General features: G+C 32.9%; 1 protein-coding gene across 1 annotated transcript in view; it reads left to right on the top strand.

The window, feature by feature from the left end:
• LOC129230238 (peroxidase-like) overlaps window positions 1–25709 on the top strand; it is a 101313-nt gene extending 75604 nt beyond the window's left edge. Inside the window, exons 7-16 of the mRNA XM_054864639.1 lie at window positions 3648–3815; window positions 5602–5703; window positions 7593–7715; window positions 10641–10882; window positions 14820–14952; window positions 16600–16727; window positions 20292–20494; window positions 22900–23069; window positions 24317–24425; window positions 25628–25709. Coding sequence (XP_054720614.1) covers window positions 3648–3815; window positions 5602–5703; window positions 7593–7715; window positions 10641–10882; window positions 14820–14952; window positions 16600–16727; window positions 20292–20494; window positions 22900–23069; window positions 24317–24425; window positions 25628–25709 — 1460 coding nt within the window. The remainder of the gene's footprint in view (window positions 1–3647; window positions 3816–5601; window positions 5704–7592; window positions 7716–10640; window positions 10883–14819; window positions 14953–16599; window positions 16728–20291; window positions 20495–22899; window positions 23070–24316; window positions 24426–25627) is intronic.
• Window positions 25710–26382: the final 673 nt, after the last annotated feature.

The following is a 26382-nucleotide window of genomic DNA, read 5'->3' as shown; positions in this document are numbered from 1 at the left end:
TAATTTACATTTCAACAGGAAGTAAAAAGATAAACAACTCTTTTAGATCATGGCTTCAAAAAGCACGCGTTTTTACCAGGTGGGAGGTCAAGGGAAGTCACGGTGATCTCCCAAAAACTTTTATTTGGCAAATTTTGTCTAATGATACGGCAATCGTGGGGACAGTAATGAAATACATTGCAATTTTTGTGATGCCTAATGTTTTGTGTTTTCGAGTTTCATCATTCGGCAAAATTCGAAGTTTTGTTTGGTAAATAGAGAATCCCTCCCCCCTCGAAAAATTCAGTTCGGGAGCCCCTGATTTTGCCCATGTAAAACTGAGGTTTTTTAATTGTGCGTAAACGCAAACAAATATTGATAAAACATATTGTAAAAAAACTTCGAATCTGATGTAAAATTAACAAGTGTGTCCAATATAACACCAAACCTAGAATTAGAAAACAATTTTAATGCCATCTGTGGGACTAATCTAGTACTAATACGGTAGGACAATCAAAGCCATAATATAATGCCTAGAAAGAGGTACTGTGGGTCTTCTAGGCACTATGGTCGTAGTCCGAAATTATTTTCGTGGTGGGTTCTTTCATTTCCCTTATTCACAAAGTTTCTATAACTTATTTTGCGTCACCATTTCTCAAAAGAATCATGATTTCCTTTGTATAATAGGACATCAATGTTCCACAAACAGTATCCAGCGCATCGTATTCAGTCAAGCTAACACTAAACGTAGCTATGAATGAAAGGTTGACTCTGGCAGTTAATAGCAAGTTTGTGAGAAAATTGAGAGCATTATCATCGTTTGTTTAACATGCTTTCCAAAAGAGGGGAAGTGAGGCGGCTTTTTTCTGCTTCGGCGATGCGTGACAAAAAATTACATAATGCGAACTGTTTTTCCTATCATCGGCATAAAGTGATAGATGTGTATCAAGCAAATTGTTCCCTTACTTTCGCTTTTTGGGAAATAGCTAAGAGCAAATTACAGCCACTTTTGTAATGAAATGATCCAATTCTACATTTCTTGGAGGAGTTTGTTTTTTCTAATCATCATAGAAAAGTTGTTAATAGTGTTATTCGCAACTGCTTAAAGCTATTTTTTCTGCTCTTACTTTCTAACTGTATTGTTCGGTTTTAGCACTTTGTTTCTGACGGGAGGATTTCTTAAAACTAGTTTAAGTAGCTAATAATACAATCATGTTTTCATCTTCTTGTTTATCATCACTTTCAAACTAAGAACAAAGTAAAAATTAACAACAACAGTAAATTGTTCAATTTTTACCAGTGAAGAGCACATTTTTAAGTTTTAGAAATGTGGCACTCATGTTTAGAATGGAAATATTTGATGAATAGAGTTTTGTCTAAAGGTAGCTATCAGTGAAGAGCAATAATAATTCCTTCTTCGAGAAATATAAAAACTAATTCCGGGTTTGTTTTTTTTTTTTTTTTTCTCTGCATCTTTAATGGGAAAACTATAACAAGCAAGATTTAAGAAAAGAAAAGAAAAAAAAGGCAATGCTCAAGTGAAACTACAGAAAGCTAAGGTGAAGAAATTTTATCTGGCAGTAATAAAGGGGAAGCATTTTTTAATGGGGACAGTGGGGATAGATGAAAACGTAATTTCAATGTAAAAAGAAGAAATAACAATTTCAAATGGCACAAATTGCAGCTTACTGCAGACACGTGTCCCGGCGTTACAGGGAACGCCTTTTTCAATGCAAAAGTAATGAGGTAATGGATAAAAAGAAATCCACAAGCTCATTTCTTTTGTATTGAAAAAGGCGTTTCCTGTAACGCCGTAACACGTGTCTACAGTAATCTGCAATTTCTTCTATTTGACGTAGTTATTTCTCCTTTTTACTTTCTTCTATATCTAATATATAGAAGAAAGTATTGGATTCGTGCAAATTTTCGAATTTCGAATTTTGAAGGATTCGAGCGTTTTGAGGTGTGCTGAGTCCATTTCGACTATTTTTGGAAAATGTCTGTCTGACTGTGTGTATGTGTGTGTGTATGTGTGTGTATGTGTGTATGTGTGTCACGTCTGTGTGTGACCTGTTTTTTGTGGCCGCTCTACAGCAAAAACTACCGCATGAAATTGAACGAAATTTGGTACACATATGTGCCCCTATGTCAACTTGTCCCCTTTGGTTTTTGGCGCGAATTCCTCCAAGGGGGTGTAGCAATGGGGCGTTTTTTGAGTTATGCGTGCTTGCTATTCCTCAGGAAGTAACTGGCAGAATCAAACAAAATTTGGTCCTCATGTTGCCCCTAACAAGAGCAGATGCTGATTCAATTTTGGTGTCAAAAGCTCAAACGGGGGTTGAGTTATAGAACGTTTTTTGTCGTCAATTGTGACTGCTGTATCTCAAGAAATAACGAACGGAATCAAACAAAACTTTTTCGACAAGTAGCCATTAGTGGGTATAAGAGCTGATTTTATTTTGGTGTCAACAGCTAAAAAGGGGGTGACGCAATCTCCCGTTCTTTTTTTTTCCATTGTGAGTGCCCTATCTCAAGAAGTAATGCTACGTTCTGGTTGAAATTTAGAATATATGTGAATCCATACGTAAACAGGCTTTGGTTCAATTTTGACTCCAATCGCTCCAAGAGATTTTGATTTTTTTTTTTTTTTTTTGCGAATAAAAATAGCTTTATTAATGCAACAATAAGAAAGATAAATCGTAATAGATTGTCGTCTGCGTATTTCTCGTGATTTTAATTGTATGGAAATGATCGGAAATATTATCTCAATGATTTAAAATTTTTAACTGTTGCCCTCTTATGTTTGTTAATAAATAAAATATTTGTAATTAATTCAAGCAAGGCTTTTGAAATAACTTTCAATTTTCGCTCTTTGCTTTGCTTTTACAATAATTCAGACATTGGGATGGTCGTCAAGTTTTTGCATGTGTAATTTTGTTTTTGTTAGGAATATTGCTTCCTCGTCAAGCATGGGGAGGGATCAGAAAAAGGAAAAATATAGAAGAAAGTTTCGTGATGGCCACAACATACTAGTTACATTTTGTGTACAAATATATTTATTTTACTTATAATTTCAATGCTTTCACTTTGGATTCTTTCCTTTCTGTTAGATACATTGAGAGATAAAATTTTGCGCATTGCATCCAAGATTTTGTCACGTTAAAACATTTTGCCACTGATAGACATGAAATTTCCTACCAATGTCTACACTAAGAAAAATTCAAGAAAACGTATGGTAACTATTTATGCAAAACGAAGTGTTTACATTGCAGAAATATTTTACTATGAATTATACCAGAAAAACAAACGATTGCAGCGTCAATCAGTATACCCCGTAACTTATAGAGCGAATGATATAATTTCCTATACTCGAACCTCAATCAAACCCATTCGGTACAGGAATAAGCAAACCAGTCTGCGAATAAATTTCACTCAGGTTTAAACCCTCATATTCACACCTCGTTTGCTTTCTCAGCTCATTTAGCTAGTTTTTTTTACCGTAAAATTTTACAGTAAACTAGGATTTTACGGTAAAAATTACTGGCAACATGGATGCCAACACTTCTTACCGTAAAAATCATTAAAAAAAATTTAACAGTGTATCAGAATGACATTGCATTCCAAGTTCACTTATGGTCACTAACAAAAAAAACCATCTTCCATTGTAGATACCCGCAAGAGGAGCATCGAATGCTGCAAGACTCCAGTCGACAGGCGCCACTACAATTGCTACCCAGTGGACATCCCTCAGGACGATCCCTTCTACAAATTTTTTGACCGCCGATGCATGAATTTCGCAAGATCTCTGGCTGGAATGCAACCAGGATGCAGGCTTGGTGAGACTGTTGCTTGGGAAAGATTTCGACGAAATATTTTTCCGAGTTCTTGTGTTGATTGCAGACCGTGAACAAAATTACAGTAGAATCCGTTATACTTAGATTCGGTATACAGCGAAGTCGGTTATATATACCTCGAGAACCATCATGTCCCCCGATATTTTAAGCAATAGAAAAGCCCCATTTTCTTTCAATCGCAAAGTTTCTGTGTTCTCGAGAACGTCTAACTTTTTTATGTAAAAAATCTACTTTTGCATTTCTCCAAGCACTTAATTCTCCAAGAAAATACAGTAACTCTTTTCCAGTGTGTGCATTAACCATATTTAGACTCTAAATACTGCTAAACGAAAAAAAATAACGTTCAATCGTACAAATTTGCAAAGAACTGCATGCACGTATTTTGGGGTTAAAAAAGCCCATTTTTCAATGCAGAATAGTGAGCTATTAAATGTAAAGGCATCCGTTTAAAGATTTTATCTGAAGTCTCTACATCCAAAAGCTCAATATTTTGCATTGACAAAGGGCTCTTGGAAGCCCCGAAACACGTGTATACAGTTCTCTGCAAATTTGTGCGACTGAGCTCTGTTGTTTTTTCTTTTAGTTGTCTGCACAAAGTAGTATTTCCCCATGCCTCATAATTACCACGTTTTGTGTCTATACATTCATAGTTTATTTTAAATATTATTTATGGATGATAACGTGGTGTGATTTTAATAACGTATGACTGAATTTTTAGTTCAATATCAATTAGTATATTATTTCGAAATGTTACAGTTGTTAATTTACATTTGGTTAAAATTAAGTTTCATTGTACCGTCGTAACGTTATAATGCGGGTGAAAAATATATCCCCATTATCTGCTGCATAACGGGTTGCTACTGTATTTTTAATTTTATTATTGGTATTGAACAACTCTCTCCTTTTAGTTTAACACTGAAAAAACTATATTATATAATTAATGTCTAAGATCAATATTTTACTGAATTGTAGATCATTATTGATCTTCCGAGTTACTAAAAGCATTTCCACATAAAGTGAGTATCTCGCTTTAACTCCATTTTTCAAGAAACCAATTCCAAGCAATTATCAAGAAATCAGTTCTGATTTTCAAGAAATCCGTAATAAACATTTGTAACTTAAATTCTAAATTTAGTGATATTGCTCTTTTTACAATAGTATCAAAATTAATAGTTTTTTCTTAAATACGAGGAAGTATACAATACAACTCAAAATTATACCAAAATGAAATTACGTATATTTACACATACATACTACATAATGCATTATATAGTTAAAATCTTATTTGGTTTTAGCGTATTAGTTAAGGAAATTATTATTATACCATTATTAGACCCAAAACGTCAGTAAAGGCTAGCTAATATTTATTACTTTCTTCAGTGACTAATTAGCCTTTAATAATGTTTTTTAAGCCAATTTCAATGTAAGACTTACACTTTTTTGAGGCAGACCCTAAATAAAGAATTCCATCTTTTTAAATGTTTAGACTCAATGACATAACACAAAGAGATTCTTAGTCAAACCATTTGGTTATTAGAATATATAATTGAAATAGTCTCGATAATTTAACAAAATGACAAATCGTTGTTAATTAATCGGCACTCGACGCAAAATATCGATGTTACTGCTACTTCTTTGTCACACAAAATGAACCTAAATTATTAGTGCTTCTAATCATACTCTTTAAAAAATATATTATCATGCATTTTTTCTTTTTTTTTTGTAAAAAACTGAAAGTGAAACTATAATTTAGCAAACTGTCTTGCAGGTCCACGTTGGCAGACCAATGCCATTTCAGCTTACATCGATGGTAACTTTATTTACGGAAGCAACGAAGAAGTTGCATCAAGGCTCAGGGAATTTAAAGGAGGTTGGTATAATTTTTTTTCTGTCGTAACTTTGGGGAGGGGGGAATTCCTATGTTATTAAATTAGAGATTCTGTTTTAAATATTTTTAAAAGTTTTCATGTTCTTTGTTATTGTAACTTTATCTATATTTTTCTTCATCATGTTCAATAGACTCGAAAATTTTCTCAATTATCTGAGATAAATTTTTAACTCTTTACAACAGCAACGATACAATTTCTAATACTAGTGAGAGAAAAAATATGAAAATAATTTATTTTTGATCAAATTTCTCGCTTGGATCAAAGTTACAGTAAGTGAGAGGATACTTTTTTAAAAGGCTAGTAATTCATTATGCTAGTTTTTATAACTATTCCTTAATTTCGGATAACCACACTGATACTCTTTATAAAAAAAAAGTTTTAGGTCAATATACGCAACGACGTCATTATGACAAAAGTAGAACCTGAAACGCATTTGCCATATTGGAGCAAGCGGGAACGAGCGTACTGTACTTATCGCACAGCAGGGAAATGCAGAATCAGACATTCCGCAGAACACTGCAACATGTTAGCAAAGTATAAAGAGCATTTATAAGTAATGATAGTAAAATCATGAGAAATAAATCCATATTTACCTCACACAAGCGAGCTCCATTTCCATGCTGCCGGTCACTTCGTCGGCTATTAATTATCCATTTCTTTTTTCTTCCTGCATCTGCTAGAAATCTGAAAAGCTGTTGTTTTTTTTTTTTTTTTTTTTTTTTTTTTTTTTTTTGTGGAGCTGTTTGCACAATGAACAACCGAACAACCACCCATTTGACACAATATAACATGTGCTAAAGAAATGTAAACATCAGCAGCAATGCTATCGCTGCGAAGCAATGGATCAAGTTTGCTCCAAAATGGCGGTAACGTCGGCTCCTCCACTGTAGGAACCTTAGACTAAGGCAGTTAAAAGTACTGGTAATGTAGGAATAAAAATTTTCCTAAACGACTGTAGTATTCTAAACCACAAATATTCCACTCCAAAAATGTCTACACATATATTCCTTTCAGAATGTTTTGAATCATCTGAACCCAAATCGCAAAAAGCAAGACGCTCCCAATAAAAATGAATTTAAAACAATGATACGTTTAAAGAATGAGATAACAATCTGCCTAATTTTTATACTGATTGATAAAATTTTTACCTACACAACTTAAAATCATTATACAAGCCAATAAGCTTTGATATAAAAATCCCAAACTCTTCTAAAATAACAAAAAAACTTTTTTATCCTTCAGAGTTAAGCTTGGGATAATTTTTCTTTCATTTTGCGTTTACGACTATCGATCTCTATAACGGCTATTTATCTATCTACAATTATCTACCTTACCTCTAATAACAGAAAATTCTTTTATTTGTTTCGTTGTTTATTTTCGTAAAAGAAATAAGCATATGTTTTAAAATACCGTCTTGTGTTTACGACGATTATCTCTCTCTACGACGACTATTTACCTATCTACGCATATCTATCTTATCCCTAATTACAGAAAATTCATTTAGACGTTTTGTTGTTTATTTTCATAGAAGAAATAAACATACTATTTAAAATATCATTTTTGTGTTTACGACTGTCCATTTCTACGACGACTATCTTATCACTAATTGCAGAAAATTCGTTTATTTCTTTTAATGTTTATTTTCATAAAGGAAATAAGCATACGTTTGAAAGCACATTTAAGCATTTTTCTTATATTTTTTAGTTACAACATTTTTATAAACGTATTTTGCTTTACGAATTAGTTTGATTTGATGAGACTGCATGCATTAAATTTCAATGTCCTTTATTATTTTTAAATCCATTGCTAAGTCACCACCCATTGCCAGTATATTTCTGATACATTTTTGCTGTTTCTTTTGCTGCAACAGGTCGCCTAAAGACTTCTCCCTTGTACCGCAATTTGGGTCTGAAAGATTTGCTCCCAATGAAAACCGTCGATCCCGATTTGGGATGTATTGCAAGGCCGAGGAACATGTATTGCTTTGATGCTGGTAAGTAAGAAAGGATTTTTATTCCCGTTTTTCCTTTAAATTTACCATTCATTTTGAGTGCCTCAGTTGCATAACGTAGGGAAGAAATTTTTTCTAAAATTGGCAAGATTAAATCACTCATTTTCATTTCATTGTCCTTCAGTTCGGGGAAAAAATCCTGATTAATATTTTAAATGTTGGTTCTGGTTTTAGTACAAATGTAGTTAGGATGCGTCAAACCATATAAATAGATGTGATTAACATGCGAATACGATGTTTCACCAGAGAAAAATAGTAACAAAACAACCAAATTACCTGGCAATGTTTAATACAAGTACAGGAGCGAACTGGCCCGCGGGCCGATGGGCCCTCCCGCTTATGCGCCCTCAAGTCTGAACACCTTTTTAACTATTTTTATTTATTTATTTTTTAATTTTTTTGTTTTCAACTCCCTTTTTTTTCGCTAACAAACCTGTGCGACTTTTTTTCGCTTTTTTTTCTTTAAACTCGTACTCTGTGCACCATCCTTCCCCTTTGTTGCTCCTTCTTCTTTTTTTTTCTTTTTGCACTTTTTTTTTCACCTTTTTTTTTTGCGCCCTTTGGAAGCCAAGGTGGGCACGGTCTTGCGGGACCCAGTCCTTCCCTGTACAAGTAATAACATATGCCTTGAAGAAAGAGCAAAATCAACGATAGTTGATCCGGCGTCGTCCAGATACTTAAAAAGACCATATTTTTCTAGGCCAAAACATTTAATGGCTTCTGGCTTAACCAGTGTGGGATGAAATGCAATGCACCCACCTTTAGTACAACTCACAAAAATGTTTCAATATGATTAAAAGTAACGCATCCGCCTTAAATTTAAGATATTATTCTCAATTTGAAATTCAAGTAAACTGTAGGAGGCGCTGTAGTCACTGGCTAAGGTGGTTGAATGAGGAAAAATTCTAACAAGAAACAATTCTAAAGAAAATTTAATTTGCACATGAAAAGACTAAATAATCGTACAGCATTCGATTTCAACGCCATTTTTACAGTGTGTTTGAAGAGAAAATTCTACATAAAATTTTAGTTTTACCAATGTAGTTAAAAGCTCTTTAACATTGAATTATTTTAATGAATAGTTAAAATCTTCCTAACTGAAGGAATAAATGAAAAAAAAAATAGCTGAAGTATGAAGAAAACTTGCTCGTCAAGTTTTTGTGATTATACAAGTATGAATTCTAACTGATAAATAACTATTCTTTTCAAAATAAAACGTAATTACCAACGAAATTTCAGACAAAATTATTATCTCTACATAGTATAAAATGAAGTGTCCAAAAAGCGTCTGTTTGTCTGAGCTCGCAAAACTCGAGAACTACCCGGCCGATTTCGCTGAAATTTTCACAATTTGTTCCTTTAAGTCCTGAGAAGGTTTGCAGACCAGTTCGAAAAAAATTCGATGAATAGTTCTTTTTTTATTCCAATTTAGGCCCAATTTTGGCATTGAAAAATTACTTGCAAATAGTAATGTTATATATCGTTGGAAAGAGCAGAATTTCCCGCATTCTACGCAATTTGTTCCAATGCTCTAAATTAACTGCGGCGGGAGTTTTTTACGTTTATAGCTCGAATTTTTTAGAGGCTCAGCTGAAATTTAGGCACTACTTTCTTCATTAAATTTATCAATAAAAAGTGAATGAATTGTCCTACAGTTTTCGTTTTGACACCATTGAAAAGAGCTACCTTTTTTACTCCAGATCTAACTCGACCTATGGTCGGAAATTTAATTCTCTATCTCCATTAGAAAAAAGTTACAAGCGAATTAAATGAAGTTCAAAAATCTGTTCTCTATTCAAGTTTTTAACCATTTTATTTTGCGTTTCCACGGAAACGCTTTTTGAATCCATTGTTTCTATCTTTCTCATTTTCAATTCTGAAACTTATTTTATTTTGTGTTTCCATAGTTACGCTTTTTAAATCCATCTTTCTCATTTTATTTTAATTTCTTAAAAGTATTTTAATATCTGTCGCCATTGTTTGGAGTTGAAATTTAGCATGATGATTTTTTTTTCTTTTATTTATGCCTGATTGTTGAATATACGTCACTTGACACAATTTTTGTTTTCAAAATAGACCGGGCAAAGCCGGGCAACGCAGCTAGTCTTTTATATTTGTTTTAACTTTAAAACAATAAGATTCACTTGTTTAAAAAATTGAAATAACACTCTATAAATAGTTTCTCAAGTAAATCCTTCGAATATATTCATATTCTAAAACAACAAACTTTGAAACGTTGCCATTGGCGGATTTGCAACTCCAGAGCTCGAATACGCTACCTTGTGATGATTAACAATACTACCGAAAAAGGTAAAACATTCCGTTCCACGTGTTTTCTTCGGGGTTAGTTACAGGCTTCAGACAGTTTGTGGTGTAATGTAATTTTAGAAGACTAGAAAAGAAAGCTTCTCACAAACAACATGAAAAATTTCTGTCATTAAGCGTCAAAGCAAGTTATAAGTTACGGCATTTGTTTGTTTTACCTTTGTCATCTGCCGTTAGACAGTGGCTTCAGAGTCCTTTATAGTTTATTGGAGTTGCGAATACGTCAAGTGCTACTGGAATTCAGCAACTCTTGCGGCCAAAATGGGCGACATATTAAGTATTCCGTAGCCTACGATTTTACAACAACAGCAGATCCTCGTATGCTACCAGTTTTTCCAGTTGTATCAGTTAACATGGAAATTTCATAAATTGTCAAGGCCGTAAGCGTCAAAGTCATCAAGTGGGGCTGTGCTTTATGATTACTATTATTTTTCATTGTTTTTGGCAACAATTGAAAAACAGTTATGTCACTTCCGTTCCCCAAAAACTTACGGATCAGTATCTGAAAGCCTTTGCATAAAATTTTTTGTTTCGAAACATGTTTTTCTTCGCGTGCATTAATCTAACCGCTCTTTCTACAAGGTGATGATCGTGTCAATGAACAACTCCAACTGGCCGTGATGCACATTGTTATCATGCGTGAGCACAACAGATTGGCTGATGGCTTGTACCATGTGAACCCCCACTGGGATGACGAAACTCTGTACCAGGAAGCAAGGCACATCCTATCAGCTCAGCTACAACATATCACCTACAATGAGTTCTTGCCAATGGTACTTGGACACCAAACAGTCAAGAAATATGATCTCCAACCTTTGACAAAGGTAAGAATCACAAAACAAATTTCTGAGAGGTTTCATTAGTAGGGTTAGTTGCTGCTTTCGCAGGAAGGTTGATATTGAAAGATTTTATTGATGTCAACATCATATTGAGGCGCTTTTACTGTACCCAGGGTTGCCACTGACGACTAAAAAAGTGACTATTTAAGAGTTACCGACTATGACGACTATTTCAGCCTAAATGAAGACATAAAAAGACTATTTTGTAAAAGAAAAACTGCTAATATTTCAGTGATCGATTAATATTACATGTATCTCAAGTTACTTAATATTTGAAGGAAAAACATAATAACTTTTATGTTTTGAGACATTTTAAAAAAAATACAGGCTGTAATGTTTTTATTGTTTTACAAATATCTGTAATATATACAGAACTTTCATTCTTATCATTGAAATAAGATTGGTATGAAACCATGTCGGGGACACCATTTCTGTGTACTGGGGAGAGCTTCGCTTGTCCCAATGATGCCGCCTATATGCCATGCAGCTCAGGTATATCGATTCATCAAAGTATATGCAGCATGTTTTAATATTAATGCTACTACTTAAAAAATAATGGGAGACTAATTTAGATGCTACTTTCCTTGTTGGCAACTATTTTGCAGACTATTTTTCATTTAAGAGGCTATTAAAACGACTATTTTAGGACCATAACTCAGTGGCAGCCCTGTATACCTAAGTAATGAAATAGTCATCGAAAAAGCTGTTTCAAGTGAAATATAGCAGAGAAATAAGCATCAGAGGCATTAATTCTACTGAGTTTCTGTTGCGAAAGTAGCATAATACTAGTTGTTCTGCTAAGTTTCTGCGCTCAATGCAATTGGAAGAAATGTCTCTTAAACAAGTAACAAGTGAAATAAGCATCAGAATGTTTTTAATATAATGAGTTTCAGCAATGAAGTGTATACCACTAGTTGTTTGGAGAGTTTTCATGCTTAGGGTTAAAAAACTGTCTTCAACAGCTTTGAGAGCTAAGATGTAATAACTGTTGTTCTCAGCAGTTTTGTTGCTAAATAACCACCAAAAGAGTTGTTTCCCTTGAGTTTTAAGGGTAAAAGCTTTTGTAACAAAATTTCCGTTGACTAAAGTGATATTTTATTCTTTCTTTCTTTCTTTTTTTTTTTTTTAGAATCTCAATTCTATAGCAAAACTTTTGTGTAGGTTGCAAGCAAGCTTTTTTATTAATAACGAGATATTTTGCTGTATTCGTACATTAAAATTTATTTTTCATTATAAATCTTTAAAAATGTTTTTCACGGTGCATCACAGCAATTGAGGAGTTTACTTTCAAAACGGATTCTATCCACTTTTGGAGAAAAAAAAATATTTTTTTATTTTTTTTTCATTTTCAGAGTCTCTAATATAAGCCCTATCGACCTATGAATTTCTTTCTTCTTGAAGTGGTTTATATCGACTATTAAAAATGCGTAAACATTGGTTTTACCACCTAAATGGATAATATCCTTCTCCTTATTTCTTCAGGTCTTTTACAGTAAAGTGGAACCTATCCTTTATATGCCAGTACCCACTCATTCACTTTCATATCAACAGGGCATTTATTCAAATCTGAATTTGCCACTTCTAACTCAAAATTAGTTCACAAATAAAATAGCGGAACGAAGCACTGGCTGAGATTTTCCAATCAACCGTGATACCTGTCCGTATTAAGAGATCATAGCACATTGCGCCTTGTGCAAATCAGCTAGGCAAGCGCGACCTCAAATTGTGATTGCTAAATCAATATTAAATAGTTAATATTACTAAAAATTTTGATCTATTAATAGATCACATTTATTAATTCAACGTTGTTATTTGAATCCTCGTGGGTGGTTTTATTGTTCATACTTAATTAGATCGAAGGTCCTTTTTTATTCATTTATTTATTTATTTATTTTTGGAATGTTCAATGAAAAGAATAAAATAAGTAGAATGGAATAAAGTAGAGTACAAAAAAAATATTAAAAAATATTGAATATTTTGTTTCAACCTAATGAAGTTCATTTCTGAAGAAAATGAGTGTTTTTTTTTTTTTTCAAAAGGGATGATATCCATTGTTTTACACCAAAAAGGAACATATCCTAAATAAAATTGGCAATTTAGGTAAAACTGAGGAAAAATTCCTAGACTTATGCTAATAGTTACTTGTTATTCTACCAAAACATTGTGAGAAATTTGCATTTCTAACAGATAGTGTTAATGATTAAAACGTTTTTTTCGTTTGGCCAAAAAAGTATAACACTAAATATAATCCGTTTTGAAAGCAAACTCCTCAATTCTTTTGAATACTATAACAAGACATCTACTTTGCAAAAACCTTCTCTTTTACTTAAAAAGTAAACACATACCTACGGCGTTTGGACTTGTTAAAGAAAGTGTTTCACTTAACTTTTGCCTGTATCTTAAGAAGTTAGTGAGTTAAGGTCCGGTTTTTAGTAAAACGTCCCGTTGCATATCACCGTCTGAAGATGCATGAGGATGCTGCAGTCGTCACTACGATTCTGCGCACTAGAGAACGCTCCGCATCGAGGTAATCTAAGGCATGAAATAGAGCGAGTTGTTTGCTTAAAAACCTTTGCTTTGAAAGCCTTTTGTGTAAAGACAGTCCAGGGATAGACAAAAACTAGGCAAAAAATCTGGAGAAAAAAGTTTTCGTAGAAAATATTATTTTTAAAAATAAGTGGAACATTTATCTGTTATAACGCTGAGTGCTTTTAACTGTTCAATTTTCGAGAACATAACACAAAAAATACAATAAACTAGATGAAGAAGGCAGTAAGTCTGACTCTGAATTGTAAAATAACTTGACCTTGACCTCAAATTCAAAAATCTAAATATTAATACTGTCTAATTACTCGAAAAAAATGCTATCATGCATATATATATATAAAAAAGCTCGTCTTGAATAAAAATAATTTTACTCTACTTTCAGATCCAGAAGAAATGCTAGAAAATTTGTTGACTTGTTTAGGATTTAATTTGTTGATAGAGTGCCCTCATTTTCATTATTTAAGTTACTGTTAGAAAAATAAAACTTTTATTCATAGTTTTAAAAAAATGCATTTCACACTTAAAAGTACATAACAGGCTATGTGTGCTCCATAATATGAGATTTCTTTCATGAAATGAGTTCAAAAGAGCAGTGTTTTTCCTTTATAATTCCCAAAAAATACATGTTTGACTCACAGAACTGATATAGTTTCAATTTTCATTTTAGATGCTTATATAACCACTAAGTTTTACGCTGTGTTGAGAAAGAAAAAAATTCCAACAGATCAGACATAGCATTTAAAGAATCTTTCTCTATTGGTAATCGTGTGGTGCAGCTTTTATTCCTGCACAATACTTAAAAAAAAAAAAAAACATGAGATGGAGTGGTTGATAAGACAAGTTATCTAACCTAATCAATTTGTCTGCTATATATTGGGTAGGAGGGAGGGTAGAGGAATTCTTCTTCACTTATTACATAAATGCAAAGCTACAATTTTTAAAAAATGCTTAAGAAAGTATGTATCTGCATCTCAAGGTTATCTGAACCATAATTCTACATCAAATTCAACCATAATGTGAATTGAGTTGGTACCTGGTACACACTGTATCCTGTAATAACAACTACGGTACTTGCGTGTTAGTCCGTCGACCAATTTCATAATTCTGCCAAATGAACACTAAGATTGTAAGTAAAATCCCGCCAAAACTCCATCCGAAAGGTTCAAAATGACTAGAAAAAAAATCGACAACTCTATCACTACCGAATACCGATCTTTTGCTCCAGGAGACGATTTTTATTTGGGGGAAATTGATCGACGAAGCGGTAAGTATCGTGACTATTAGAACCATTTTTGTGTATTTTTTTTTCCTTTCTAGAGACACTTGAACGTTGTTCCTATGTCAAATTTTAAATAACAAACTTTCTTTTCTCAAGGGCTACTATAGCGGATACAGCACAAAAATAAATGCTGGTATCAGAGCTGCATTCCAGTCTTCGGCTTTTCGATTCGGACACAGTATTCTTCCCGATGTAACAGAACGATACAACAAATTTCACGAGAGGATAGGTAAGAGTACTACTTTGTTTCATGTTAAGCTGGTCTGGGACACAAAAATCGTCATTTTTTTTAAAAATAATTTTAAAAACTTTTCCGTTTTTTTTTCTGTTTAAAAGGATGCTTGAATCTTGTTTCTACATTAATTAGAACGAAATATATAATTAGTTTTGTAGCATGCATTTAATTAATATTATACTCAAATTTAAAACTTTAATCGCGTTTTTCTCCATGATGCAATTTTTCCCGATTTTTGCATTCAAACTCTTATAAATCAAGAACTGATAAAGGTAAAGTAATGAAATTTTGATCATATCTTTTTCGAACAGTTAACTTTAATTTTTACTCAGCAAATTTGTAAAAAACGTTTTCTGCAAAAAATGTGGTTTTTTTTTCAAAAGTATTTTTGAATTTTTCGAAATTTTTCTACAAATATTTTCTATTTTTTATTGAATTAATATTTTTTAAATCACCGAATAAAAATTGAAGCTTAGATATTTGTACGTAACTTTTTGAAACAAATTTGAAAATTGACTAAGAATATTTTAAGTTTTAGCGATTTAAAGCAACCCTATTTTTTAAAAAAGAAACACAAATGAAATTTAAATCAAAATATTCTTTTTAATAGTTATGGTATGATTTTGTTTATTAAATATATGATGAATCAGTGCAAAAAAATTTCAAAACTCTAAACTGTTTAATAAATTTGTTTCCAAAATATGTTCCGGACCCCCTTAAAATTTGAGGATTGCATAACCTGTTTGTTTTGATTATAATCTCATATCAAAAACTTTTAAAACATATCGATTTTTTAAAGGGAAAAAAAGACACCCAATACATGGTGCAGGCAACGGTCAGCAAAAAGTCAGAAAAATGAATGTGAACTATATCGTGTAGAATATCCTTTTAAAAAGATTTAACACTCTAGAACTCTTCCAGTGTGTGAAGTACTTATACCAAGAAGAAATGAAACATTTTATTGTTTTGATTTTTCAAATATTTCATTAGTTTCATCAAATACTAATTTTGTATAGCACTTAATTTAAAAGAATAACAGTAAATGAGATATTTTGAACTAAAATACATTTTTAAAAAAAAAGGAAATAGGTGGTGTGAGAAAAATTCGCACGCAACGAGTTCTCAGGTCATTTATTTATTTAATCACTGAGGTTTGTTCAAATCATACTTAAACTTTCAAAATTTATAAAATTTCTGAAATTTTTGAAGATTTGTCTGATTTAATTTCCAAAATTAGTGATAAAAAAATTACCAACTTTTTTCAAGATTTGTTAGAATCGTTCTTTCAAAATTCGTAACATGAATCAATCATAAAATTTCAAGATTCGCAATAGGAATCGCTCTTAAACTTGGAAGAGTCGAAAATTAGTCATTCTTACACTTTCAGGACTTTTAATAAACAAAATTCTAAAACTCTTAAATTTTTGACGATTCGTCCGAAACAATTTTCAAAATTCGTGATAAGAAAATTTCCTATCATTTTCAAAATGTGTTAGAATCTTTCTTAAACTTTCAAAATTCGTAATAGGAATCACTCTTAAGTTTTTCAGGACTCGTAATAATAATTATTTGTCATATATTTCCTAAGATAGAAATGGGAAGAAGCAGGAACTTAAAAAGGGAAATGTTACTGTTTTTCAGAGGCTATCCGTCTTTCCAGACAGCTCCTGCAGCCTTACGATCTCTACAAGCCTGGCATCGTCGACACCTTTATCCTTGGTCTCATCAATCAGGAAGCTTATAGGATGGATCCTTCCATCTCCACGGAGGTAAGGGAAACAATCCTCATACAAGGTTCTGACCCTTCATTTGTCAAGACAACCTCCAATCAAGGCACGCTGAATTTGTCGAAATTTTGGCGATATTTTACTGACTTATCACGAATTAAATTCCTCTTTATTGTCATTTGGCATAGCTCTGTACGACGAGCGTTTCCTATCACTTCAAGGAATCGGTCAAAAATGAAAATTTATTAATTCCAGTTCACTTTCCCTTGGTAAACCACTGATCAATAACCTAGTGACCGTTATGGTCGCAAACTTAAGCGTTTTAATAAGGAATCAACAAAATGTAGTTTAATTGATCCAGCTTCTTTTACTTGTTTCGAGAATCTTTTTTTTTATCAATCGTTTTGGATACGTTGATTTTTCTTACAATAAAATGAACTTATAATTTTTTGCAGAAAACGATAATGAACAAAACCAAGTGTTACCACTAAATAAAGCACAGCTGAAGTAAAATTTAAATTAATTTCAAACAATCAATACGCAGACGATAAGTATTTATTGAAATTTCGCAACCGGAGACGGTTTGAGGGAGGAGTTATGACGTCAATTCGAAGCGTAAGGCTGCCTTTTTTATTTATATATTTATTTATTTCCGGACTATGGGCCTTAGTCTTGTTCGAAAGCCAACTCATAGCAGCGGAAATGAATTTAACTCAGAAAGGTCTCGGGATCTATATCTTGGAATTTTATTGCTGTTTTCAGAATTGTGGATGTGAGGGGCTTATTGAATCAGGTTATGTAATTTTCCATAACTTGCCTGATATCCTTTAGTGTTTCATATTCATGTATTTCTAATACATGAATATGAAACACTAAAGAAAAGGCTCTTAGATTAATGCTCTATGAAATCCTAAGAAAAGTGACATCTGCATGGAAGGTTGTCGGACGATTCGGCAAATTTGAAGGTAATACTGCAATATTTCACTTTTTCTTCAATTTTTTTTAAATAATACCTAATTTCTTTTCTTATTAACCAATCTGCTCCTTTGACTGACTTTCTGAGATCAGAGCTGGTAAAGCAATCACTGATTGATTAAAACATGGCCCCTACATTCATTCCAGGGTTACCGTTTCAGATTGTGCAACGAGCCTTCTTCCATTTTTGTCTAGTTTAGAAATAGGAAAAGTTAAATTTCATATTTCTGTACCTGAGCGCTTGAAGGATGTAAGGTATTATTGCATATCCTTAGATTATGCCAATTTTACAGAAGAGAAGAAAAAAAAAATTTATGGCGCATGCCTTAGCAAAAAATTGAAAAGGATTTTTTTTCAAGAATTTCGTTTACATGATTCGGTATGGAATGGGCTTCTACATACAATGCACTAGTAAACGTATAATAGCAATTTTTGGACTTACGTCAGAGGTACAGATTTTTCCATCTAGGGGTTCTTTCTGGACCGGACCAGGACCCCATAGCTGCATTAATGTTGGGTACATGTGTTGGGGAGGTGGCATTTTTAACTTACCAACTCTGTTTGATCTTAACGACTCGACTGTATCAAAACTCTTTTTCAATCTGATGCTTCATTTATTATAATTAATTAGTTTTTCAAATATTTTCTTAAACACTTTCCTATCCAGTGGTTTTATCACTATGAATTCAATTTACGGTTTTCAAATATTAACTAAATTCAGCTTAAAATTTAAAATTTATTTGATAATAGATAGAAGACCTATTTGAACAATCGAAAAAGATAGAAATCAGATACGGCACAACCATGCTTGAACTCAGCCAGGAAGGTAGTAAATCCTCCACTCTGCCTCCCCCAAAATGGTCAGCAACAAACAAAATTACAATATAAACTTCATGTGGTGCAACGCAGCCTATTGAGGCTCTTTAGCCATTAAACACGAAACAAAAAATTAGTTATGAATAAATGAACAATTGTTTAATAGCGGAAGACTTCAAAATGGCAGCTATCTTGCAACGTCATCACATGCATTGAGAATAATTCTGAGTGAAATAAACTGATCCCATGTTCGATACTGCATTTCACTCAGTAAAACCCTTAAGTACCTTTGCTTATTTATTAAGCGTAAAAACGAAAGTAAAAACACTTCACCTCCAAGAGAGAGTAAGACAAACATGCATAATGAGCGATGTTAATGTTTACTTTGTTCCTAGAATACCAACCGCTTGAGTTTAAAACATCAGAAACACCTTTCCTAAATTAGGTGAAATGTTCGTTACGTTCCAAATTATTTGTTGTACCAAATATAGCTGAAGGAGAAATGTATTTTTGTGTTTTGAAAGACAGTTGAATGATGAGAACTATTAGAGTTTAGTGGCAGGAAACAAGGAAGAGGTTTTGACTTCCTGCTTTTTCAGAATCGGTAATAAAAACATAACTGAAAAGCTGTTTTATTTAAACGGTGTTTATTATTCAAAGTTTCACTTAGGCGTTTAACGCATGTTTAAGGGAACTGTTTTTGTTTAAGATTGCCATCGCAATATTTTTATAACCTTATACATTATTAAAATGCAATATATTGTGTTGGGTTTATTCCGATTCGTGCCTCATGAAATATTTCCTTTTTCGTTCTCGTCATTTTGCCCAATCCGGTTTTCTCCAAGTTTTCTCTACTCAGCCCTATGACAGTTTATCTAGCATTTTGATTTTTCTTATTTTTATTCAATTTCACTTAACGATTTTAAATATTTAGAATTTTTCTTCTCAGATTTCAATTAATTCTAGTTTATGCTTTTCCAACTCTGTGTTTCTTACTGTTATTTTGTTGCAAAGACATTAACTCATTTCGTGACTGGTACATATTTCACTCCCTTGGAATTGCTAGAAACTGGTAGTAGGAATGGCAAATTTCGATGCTAAAATATGAGTAGTACAAGTGCACGAATACTATTTAAGAGCAATATTGTAACTACGCATTAACTGTAAATCAACACTTAGCGCTTTTTCTTCTTTGCATTACTAGTGTCATGATGCAGTGAAACCCCGATTTTAGGTTTCTCAAGGGACTGAGCTAAAAAACGTAAAATACGGGAAAACGAAAAACACGAGAAATGCATAGAAAGCAAAAAGTCAAATAGAAAAAACTAAAGGTAGTAAAGATGACTCTTTTAAAAGGTATAATTTCTATATTTTACGAAAACAACATTATTATGCATATTATTTTAAATCATTTTAACACATTTAGTTGTGAATAGACTCCGCAATAGTCCGTAATGTAACCGGATAGATCAGTAGTATTTCTATTTTCATATAAAGGAAACATATTGCTTATTTTGTGAAAAAAATTCCAGGGAAAGCGTAAAACGCGGGAAATTTATAAACAACAAACTTTCCACACTCGGCTTGAATTAAGATAATTTGTATACAGAAAAACTGGAGCCTGGTGAAAAAAAAGCGTATTATGCGGGGGAAACGTAGATTCGGGGAACATAAAATTGGGGTTTCACTGTATGTGAATCCAAAAGCTGTGTGGAAATCTTCATGTCAAAACTTCTTAAATTATATTCTTCACTTCAAACTTTGTTCAACATTTTGTTCATTAAATGTATTAATAATTATTCTTGTAAAACGCAGGTTACAAACCACCTGTTTGAAAAACCAGGAGACAACTTCGGTATGGATTTGGCCGCCGTGAACGTTCAAAGGGCACGAGAGCACGGTCTACCTGGATACAACAGGTACCGAGAGTACTGCGGCCTACCCAAAGTTAGGGACTTCTATGACTTAGCCGGTATTATACCGAACAACACAGTTCATAAATATGCCAAATTATACAAGTAAGTATGCTTTTCTATTTATGTATTTATTTATTTATTTTTATTTATTATCTTTTTTTTTTTTTTTTTTTTTTTTTTTTTTTTTTTTTTTTTTTTTTTTTTTTTTTTTTTTTGCAGTACTTCTGAATAATGACGGATATTACTCAATCCATTTCGCACAAATGAGCCATTCTAACTTATATATTTACACTTTATCAAAGTAATTTTAAAATTTGACTTTCAATTTTGACAAATTTGAATATCAGGAACCATTATGTATTTTTAAACATGAAGTATTCTATTTCGTTGTATTGATATTCGTTGTAACATGATTTTACAGTATTTAAAAACAATAATTTGTACGTATTGCCACGTGCAAATCATTATTTTTGAAGTACAATTTTTTTTTTTTTTTTTTTTTGGAAAGTTGATACCTCATATTATGATGCATAATGAATCCTTATATTCTAATACATAATAGTTAGAAACCAAAGTTTAAAATTCCGGCGGGATTAAAGTGAAAATATATCCGAAAAATGTTACATCCATGCAAATAGATTAAGCAATAGTTCATCAATAATATCAACTGTTAAAATACAAATAAGCGTTAAAAATAACTGAAAATTCGAAATTTGTATTTTCACAGTGGAAAAAAAATGCAAATATTTCGAAATTTATCGTTGAAAGGTCCCGTACGTAACAGTGAATCATATCAGAGTTTTTAAAATTAGAGTTCGAAATTTTTTGTAATTGTTCACCTCTCTCACATTCTTCTTCTTTTCTTTTCTTTTCTTTTTTTTTTTTTTTTTTTTTTGTAATTTTTACAATATGCTATGCCTCCGTATTTGCTCCAGATTTAACAAAAAAAAAAAAAAAAAACATCTTAGTGATCACTGAATATGCCGGGGAAAAAAGATTACGGACATCGAAATTTTTCGAAAATGCGAAAATGTATGTTTTAACAGTTTTACTTTTTAGTAACCTGTGCTTTTACATATTCAAAATTTCAGTAATAATCTTTTAACATTCGTAACTAATTTTTTGTAACTATGAATAAAAGGTAAAGTCCGAAAGTGGGGGAGGGTCAAGCCTCGAATTACTGAAACATACGGATACATTCTTATTGGTAATGAGAAATCCCAAACATGAATATGTGTAAGTAATATTGGCTTGTGAGACAATTTGGTTTTTGTGATAGTGTATTGTCCGCTTTTCACGAGAAGGCACTTCGCCACGCCTCCTCGAACGCAGAGCTCAGTTTTACGCGGGAGTGGTCGGTAAGCAATCCACGCGCTTCTAAAAGAGACAACCAGACAGCCTTAACTTGGGCGTGCATTTTAATGTGCAAAAAAGTCTTAGTGTCCTTTACATCATTTGCTTCACTTGTCTGTTGTCATTTTAGTTATGCTTACGTTTTAAAAGCTGCTGCTTTTAAAACAAAATGCTATGATCCGAATATACCTTCTGCCTAAAGCAGCGAAATAGAATCATCAGATACCACGTGACGACGGAGGAGTCAAGTGTCTTCTTGTGGAAAACTGACTATATTTTACGCAGCTCCGAAAGCAGAGTTTCTTTCAAGAGTCTGTGACACAAAGTGAAATCCAAAAAAAAAAAAAATAGTCTGCAAAAGAAACAACATCAGATTAATGGAAAATCGGAATGGGCAACAATTAAAAATAAGCTACTAAACTTACAAACTACAAGTACATGCTAACTGTCTATGGATTATATACCAAAAAATACGGTACAAATGTCCATGGACTCTAATTTTTTTTTTTTTTTTTCGGCCGCAACTAAGAAATGGTCTGCAGACTTTCTCAGAGAATCTGTGACAACGTACGTCGCACTTTTTCTGCTACGGGGATTCGAAATAAAGTCGAATCATCATATTGACCCTAATTTACAGCATATTTATTATAAAGTTAAAGATAGTGTAACTAAAAATAAATATTCTTTCGTAAAATTTTTATAGTAAGAGTAAAGTAGATTTTTATTTATTTATTTGTTTATTTATTTATTTTTATTATTTTTATTTTTATTTTATTTTATTTTATTTATTTATTTATTTATTTTTTGTTTGAAAGCTAAAAACTCAACAACTAACTTTAGTGCCACGTAGAAAGAAGAGGACGGGGGAGACATTTTCAAATAATTTTCGATTAACTTTTTTTTTAATTTATTTATTTATTTTTTTTTTTTTAACTTTCATAGCAAATACAAAGGCAAATGCAAAAACATAATGTCATATTTCTTCTAGCCTAACTTATGAAAGTATTACATTTTGATCTGAATATTCTCTTAATTTTAAATTGCGCTATGCATGAAGTGAATCTCTGTTCAATAAATGCTTCTAGACCATCACCTTAAAATAGTATACCAATAAACATACCTCCATTTTATACAATGTAACTTTTTCTTCACAGGACAGTCGATGACATAGACTTATGGAGCATAGGTATTGCCGAATATCCAATTCCAGGCGCCATTGTGGGGCCAACGTTCGCTTGCCTCATCGGCGAACAGTTTGCCAATATTCGAAGAGGCGACAGGTTCTGGTACGAGAACCATGGATGGCCTTCTAGTTTTACGCCAGGTACCGACATTCTTTCGAATGATACTCTTTTCTTAAAATGCTTCTTAACTCCACTTTATGTCTATATTTTGTTCAGCAAGGTCTGTTAGCGAAAGTAAACAAAATATCTTCTGCACTACCGATGTTGTTGGAGTTGTGGTGATTAGAACTGATATGATTAAAAATGTTCGGAGGCATTAGTCGGTGGATTTTCAATGTGCAGAAAATCGTTAGCGTCCATGTCGCATGATTATGTGACGTGTAAAAAATCCCTCAAATACTCGTTTGGCTTGGACTGCTCTCGGCAAAATTCAACTTCTAATGCAGTTTTGCATCGAATAGAGCTCAGTTCCCTCCATCTGATAGGGAAACTGGACGTCAAAACTCCCGTAGTAATGGCATCCGCCAATAGTTGTGCATAATGAAAAAATGTATGCAATATCGAAGGCATATATGCCGACTAATCTTCTCCGTCAAAATACGAGCAGTTTGCCCATTAAGGGAAAATACTGTAAAAGTGACAATTGTTGGCGATAAAGCAGCAAATCTTTATATGTACTTTTGCAATCAATTCTCGTTAAACACACCACAGGTCTCTAAGAAACATTTTTTATTTAGCGAAATATTTAACAATTTGCTGAAGCTAAAGAATTTTTTTACTTATTCATTTTCTGATGTTCTCTAACAATACATTGTGAAAAGTATACTTTAATCACTCAGTTTTTGTCAACATTTGAGTACGAATAAACCATTTCATTCTTGGAAACAGGAAAAAAATTATTATTTTTTTTTAACTTCATTGTTAAATTTCTGTCTATTTTATAATTATTTGGTAATAAAAGGAAGAGAAGGATTCATTTTTATCTTATGCCTAGGGAGTACTTTTTATCTAATTTTAAATTTTATGTTGTTGGCTTAAAACAAGAAAAATAATAAATATTAGTGTAGCAGGCCATCTCCTGATTTACTTATCTAGTTTCTTAACAGATGGCGTCTCTGAGTCGCAACAACTGAACAAAAATCACTCTGCGATGATAGCTCGGATAAAGTCGTCATTTCAACTTTCATTTTACGTTGGTGCATTTCCATATTAAAACGGGAGAAACTACATGGTAGTTTAAAACCTGTTTCATAATGTATTACGGTCAGAATTTGTGTAAACGTATTTTGTGTGTAACTCTAAATAAGTATGCACAATTGAAAGATAATATTAAATTGCATTTTTAATTTTTCGAAAATTGACTTTGTGTTGATTCTCTTTCCCACAGAACAACTTCAAGAAATTCGCAAGGTGCGTCTGGCACGAATCTTGTGTGATAATGCAGATGAAATGCTAACAGTTCAATATAATGCCATGGCGATGGCAGATCCACACACGTAAGTTGCTCAGTTGTAATTCCTCTATCACACATTTCAACAGTCTAATTTTCGTTTTGATGAAAAATGGGAGGGGAAAGTGACAAAAACTTCGTAATGTTATCTCTTTATATTAAAAAAAGTAAGGTCAAAGAAATTCTGAAAGGAAGTGTGTGGCGGGTCTGCGTCCAAGACCCCTCATAGCACCGACAGCCTTGAAATTTTGTACAAAATTACAAGGCTGTAGGTGCTATGGGGTCTCCTACCGAGTGGAGCCCTGGTGGCTTGCACTTGGGGTTTTGTTTTTCAAATTTCGAATTAGTTTTTTTTTTTTGTAATTAATTTTTCAAGCTCAAATCGAAATGATGACGTGATGATAAAAAATAAAGCATTCGTAATTTATAAAAATAATTACTGATTTTGTTTCTTAAAAAACATCATAATTTTTTTTGAACACTTTGTATTGAAAATACGTTTTTTTTCCTATTGTTTTTTAAGTAAATGGGGTTTTATTCTAGCCTTTTACTTTAATTGAATAGTAAATTCGGGACACTTTCCTCCCACTTAAAAAAAATTCCGTCTTGAGTTATTTTGCAACTTTCCCCCTTGTCGCCACTGTCAAAACGTACGGGTAACATTATCCACGTTCGGATCGAGAGGAAGTCTTGGACCCCCCCTCCCCCCCTCCGTCCTTTAAAAGACCAAAGACAGCCTTAAACTGCATTTTCGGAACTTAAAGTTCGACTCTGTTGTATAAAAGTAATAGACTCTGTTTAAACTCAAAAAAAAAAAAAAAGCCTTATGTCCCCTTTCCAGAAATGAACCCTCCAAAACCAGAAGCTGGATCTGCCCTTTACATTAATAACATTATCATAATAAATTGCTTAAGCAACTCACATTTTTAAATGTAAACGCTAGTATATGGCATAAAAGTGAGACACCACATGAACTTAATTGGAGTTTTAATAGAAAATATTCAAATCTTCAAAATTGAGTAAATTCCTCTCCTTCCTTCGGGAGATTGGCTTTGTCTTTCATTTAGTTTTTGTCCTTATATCTTTGTGTTAACCTCGTCTTTGTTTTGTTATGTATGTGTTTCTGTTGCGTTCAGCGTAATGTAGTCTTTTAAGGCCCTTGCTCCATAAAAATCAAAATTACCAATAAATCAACCAAAACTGTGTTCTGAACTGCTTCTATTTACATTCTCAAAAATTATTCTTCAGGAATCCAAGGCTAGACTGCGGCACAGACGACATCCCCCGACTGGACTTGAGCAAGTGGCGAGACACGAATTACAAGAAGTAGGACTACATCCTGATACCGATTTGTTTGTACATTCATCCGTGCCTGTTGTACATTTGAACATATTTAAGACTTACCCGAGCGTCACCTGTTCGAGGTTTGACAAAGTGGATACGAGACTTTTTGAAGTGGAACTTGCCCAGTGGTTTTCATGGTTTTTGCGAAACGATGCCATATAGATGCTAATCGAAATTCTGGCCCTATGAAAGGGTTATCTGTACAGTAATACCACCAGTAGTTGACAGTGCACTATACTCTGCTCTGCAAAAAGATAGACCGAAAGAAATAAATGGGTTGCCAGAATGTTTGCCACTTTTGGAGATTTTCTCTGCAATAAAGAAGCACGCCAACATCTGCCGTCTGCTTGGCGCTGATTTGATCCACGCTTGACGCGTGGTTTAGGCCGTATTTCTTTATTTACTTCTAGTCTATCCTTTTTGTGAACGCAGGTGGCAGTTGGCACTTACAAAGAAAAAAAAACAATTAACAAGACAAATTATAAAATTGTAAAAAAATTAATGAAGTTATAAAATGGTGCTTAAATTTGCAATGTTTGCCTTTCAGCTCATTGTTAGCTGATCTTTTGGCGCATGTGTTTCTATTGTGTTAGTTTATTTTCTTCTTTATAAATGTCAGCTACAACTGCAGTATCAATTACTGGTGGTTTTGCCCTAAT

This window comes from Uloborus diversus, chromosome 9 (genome assembly GCF_026930045.1).
Source record: "Uloborus diversus isolate 005 chromosome 9, Udiv.v.3.1, whole genome shotgun sequence".
Lineage (NCBI taxonomy): Eukaryota > Metazoa > Arthropoda > Arachnida > Araneae > Uloboridae > Uloborus > Uloborus diversus.
The sequence above is the reverse complement of the archived record's forward strand: the minus strand, read 5'-3'. Positions and strand labels throughout refer to the sequence as shown.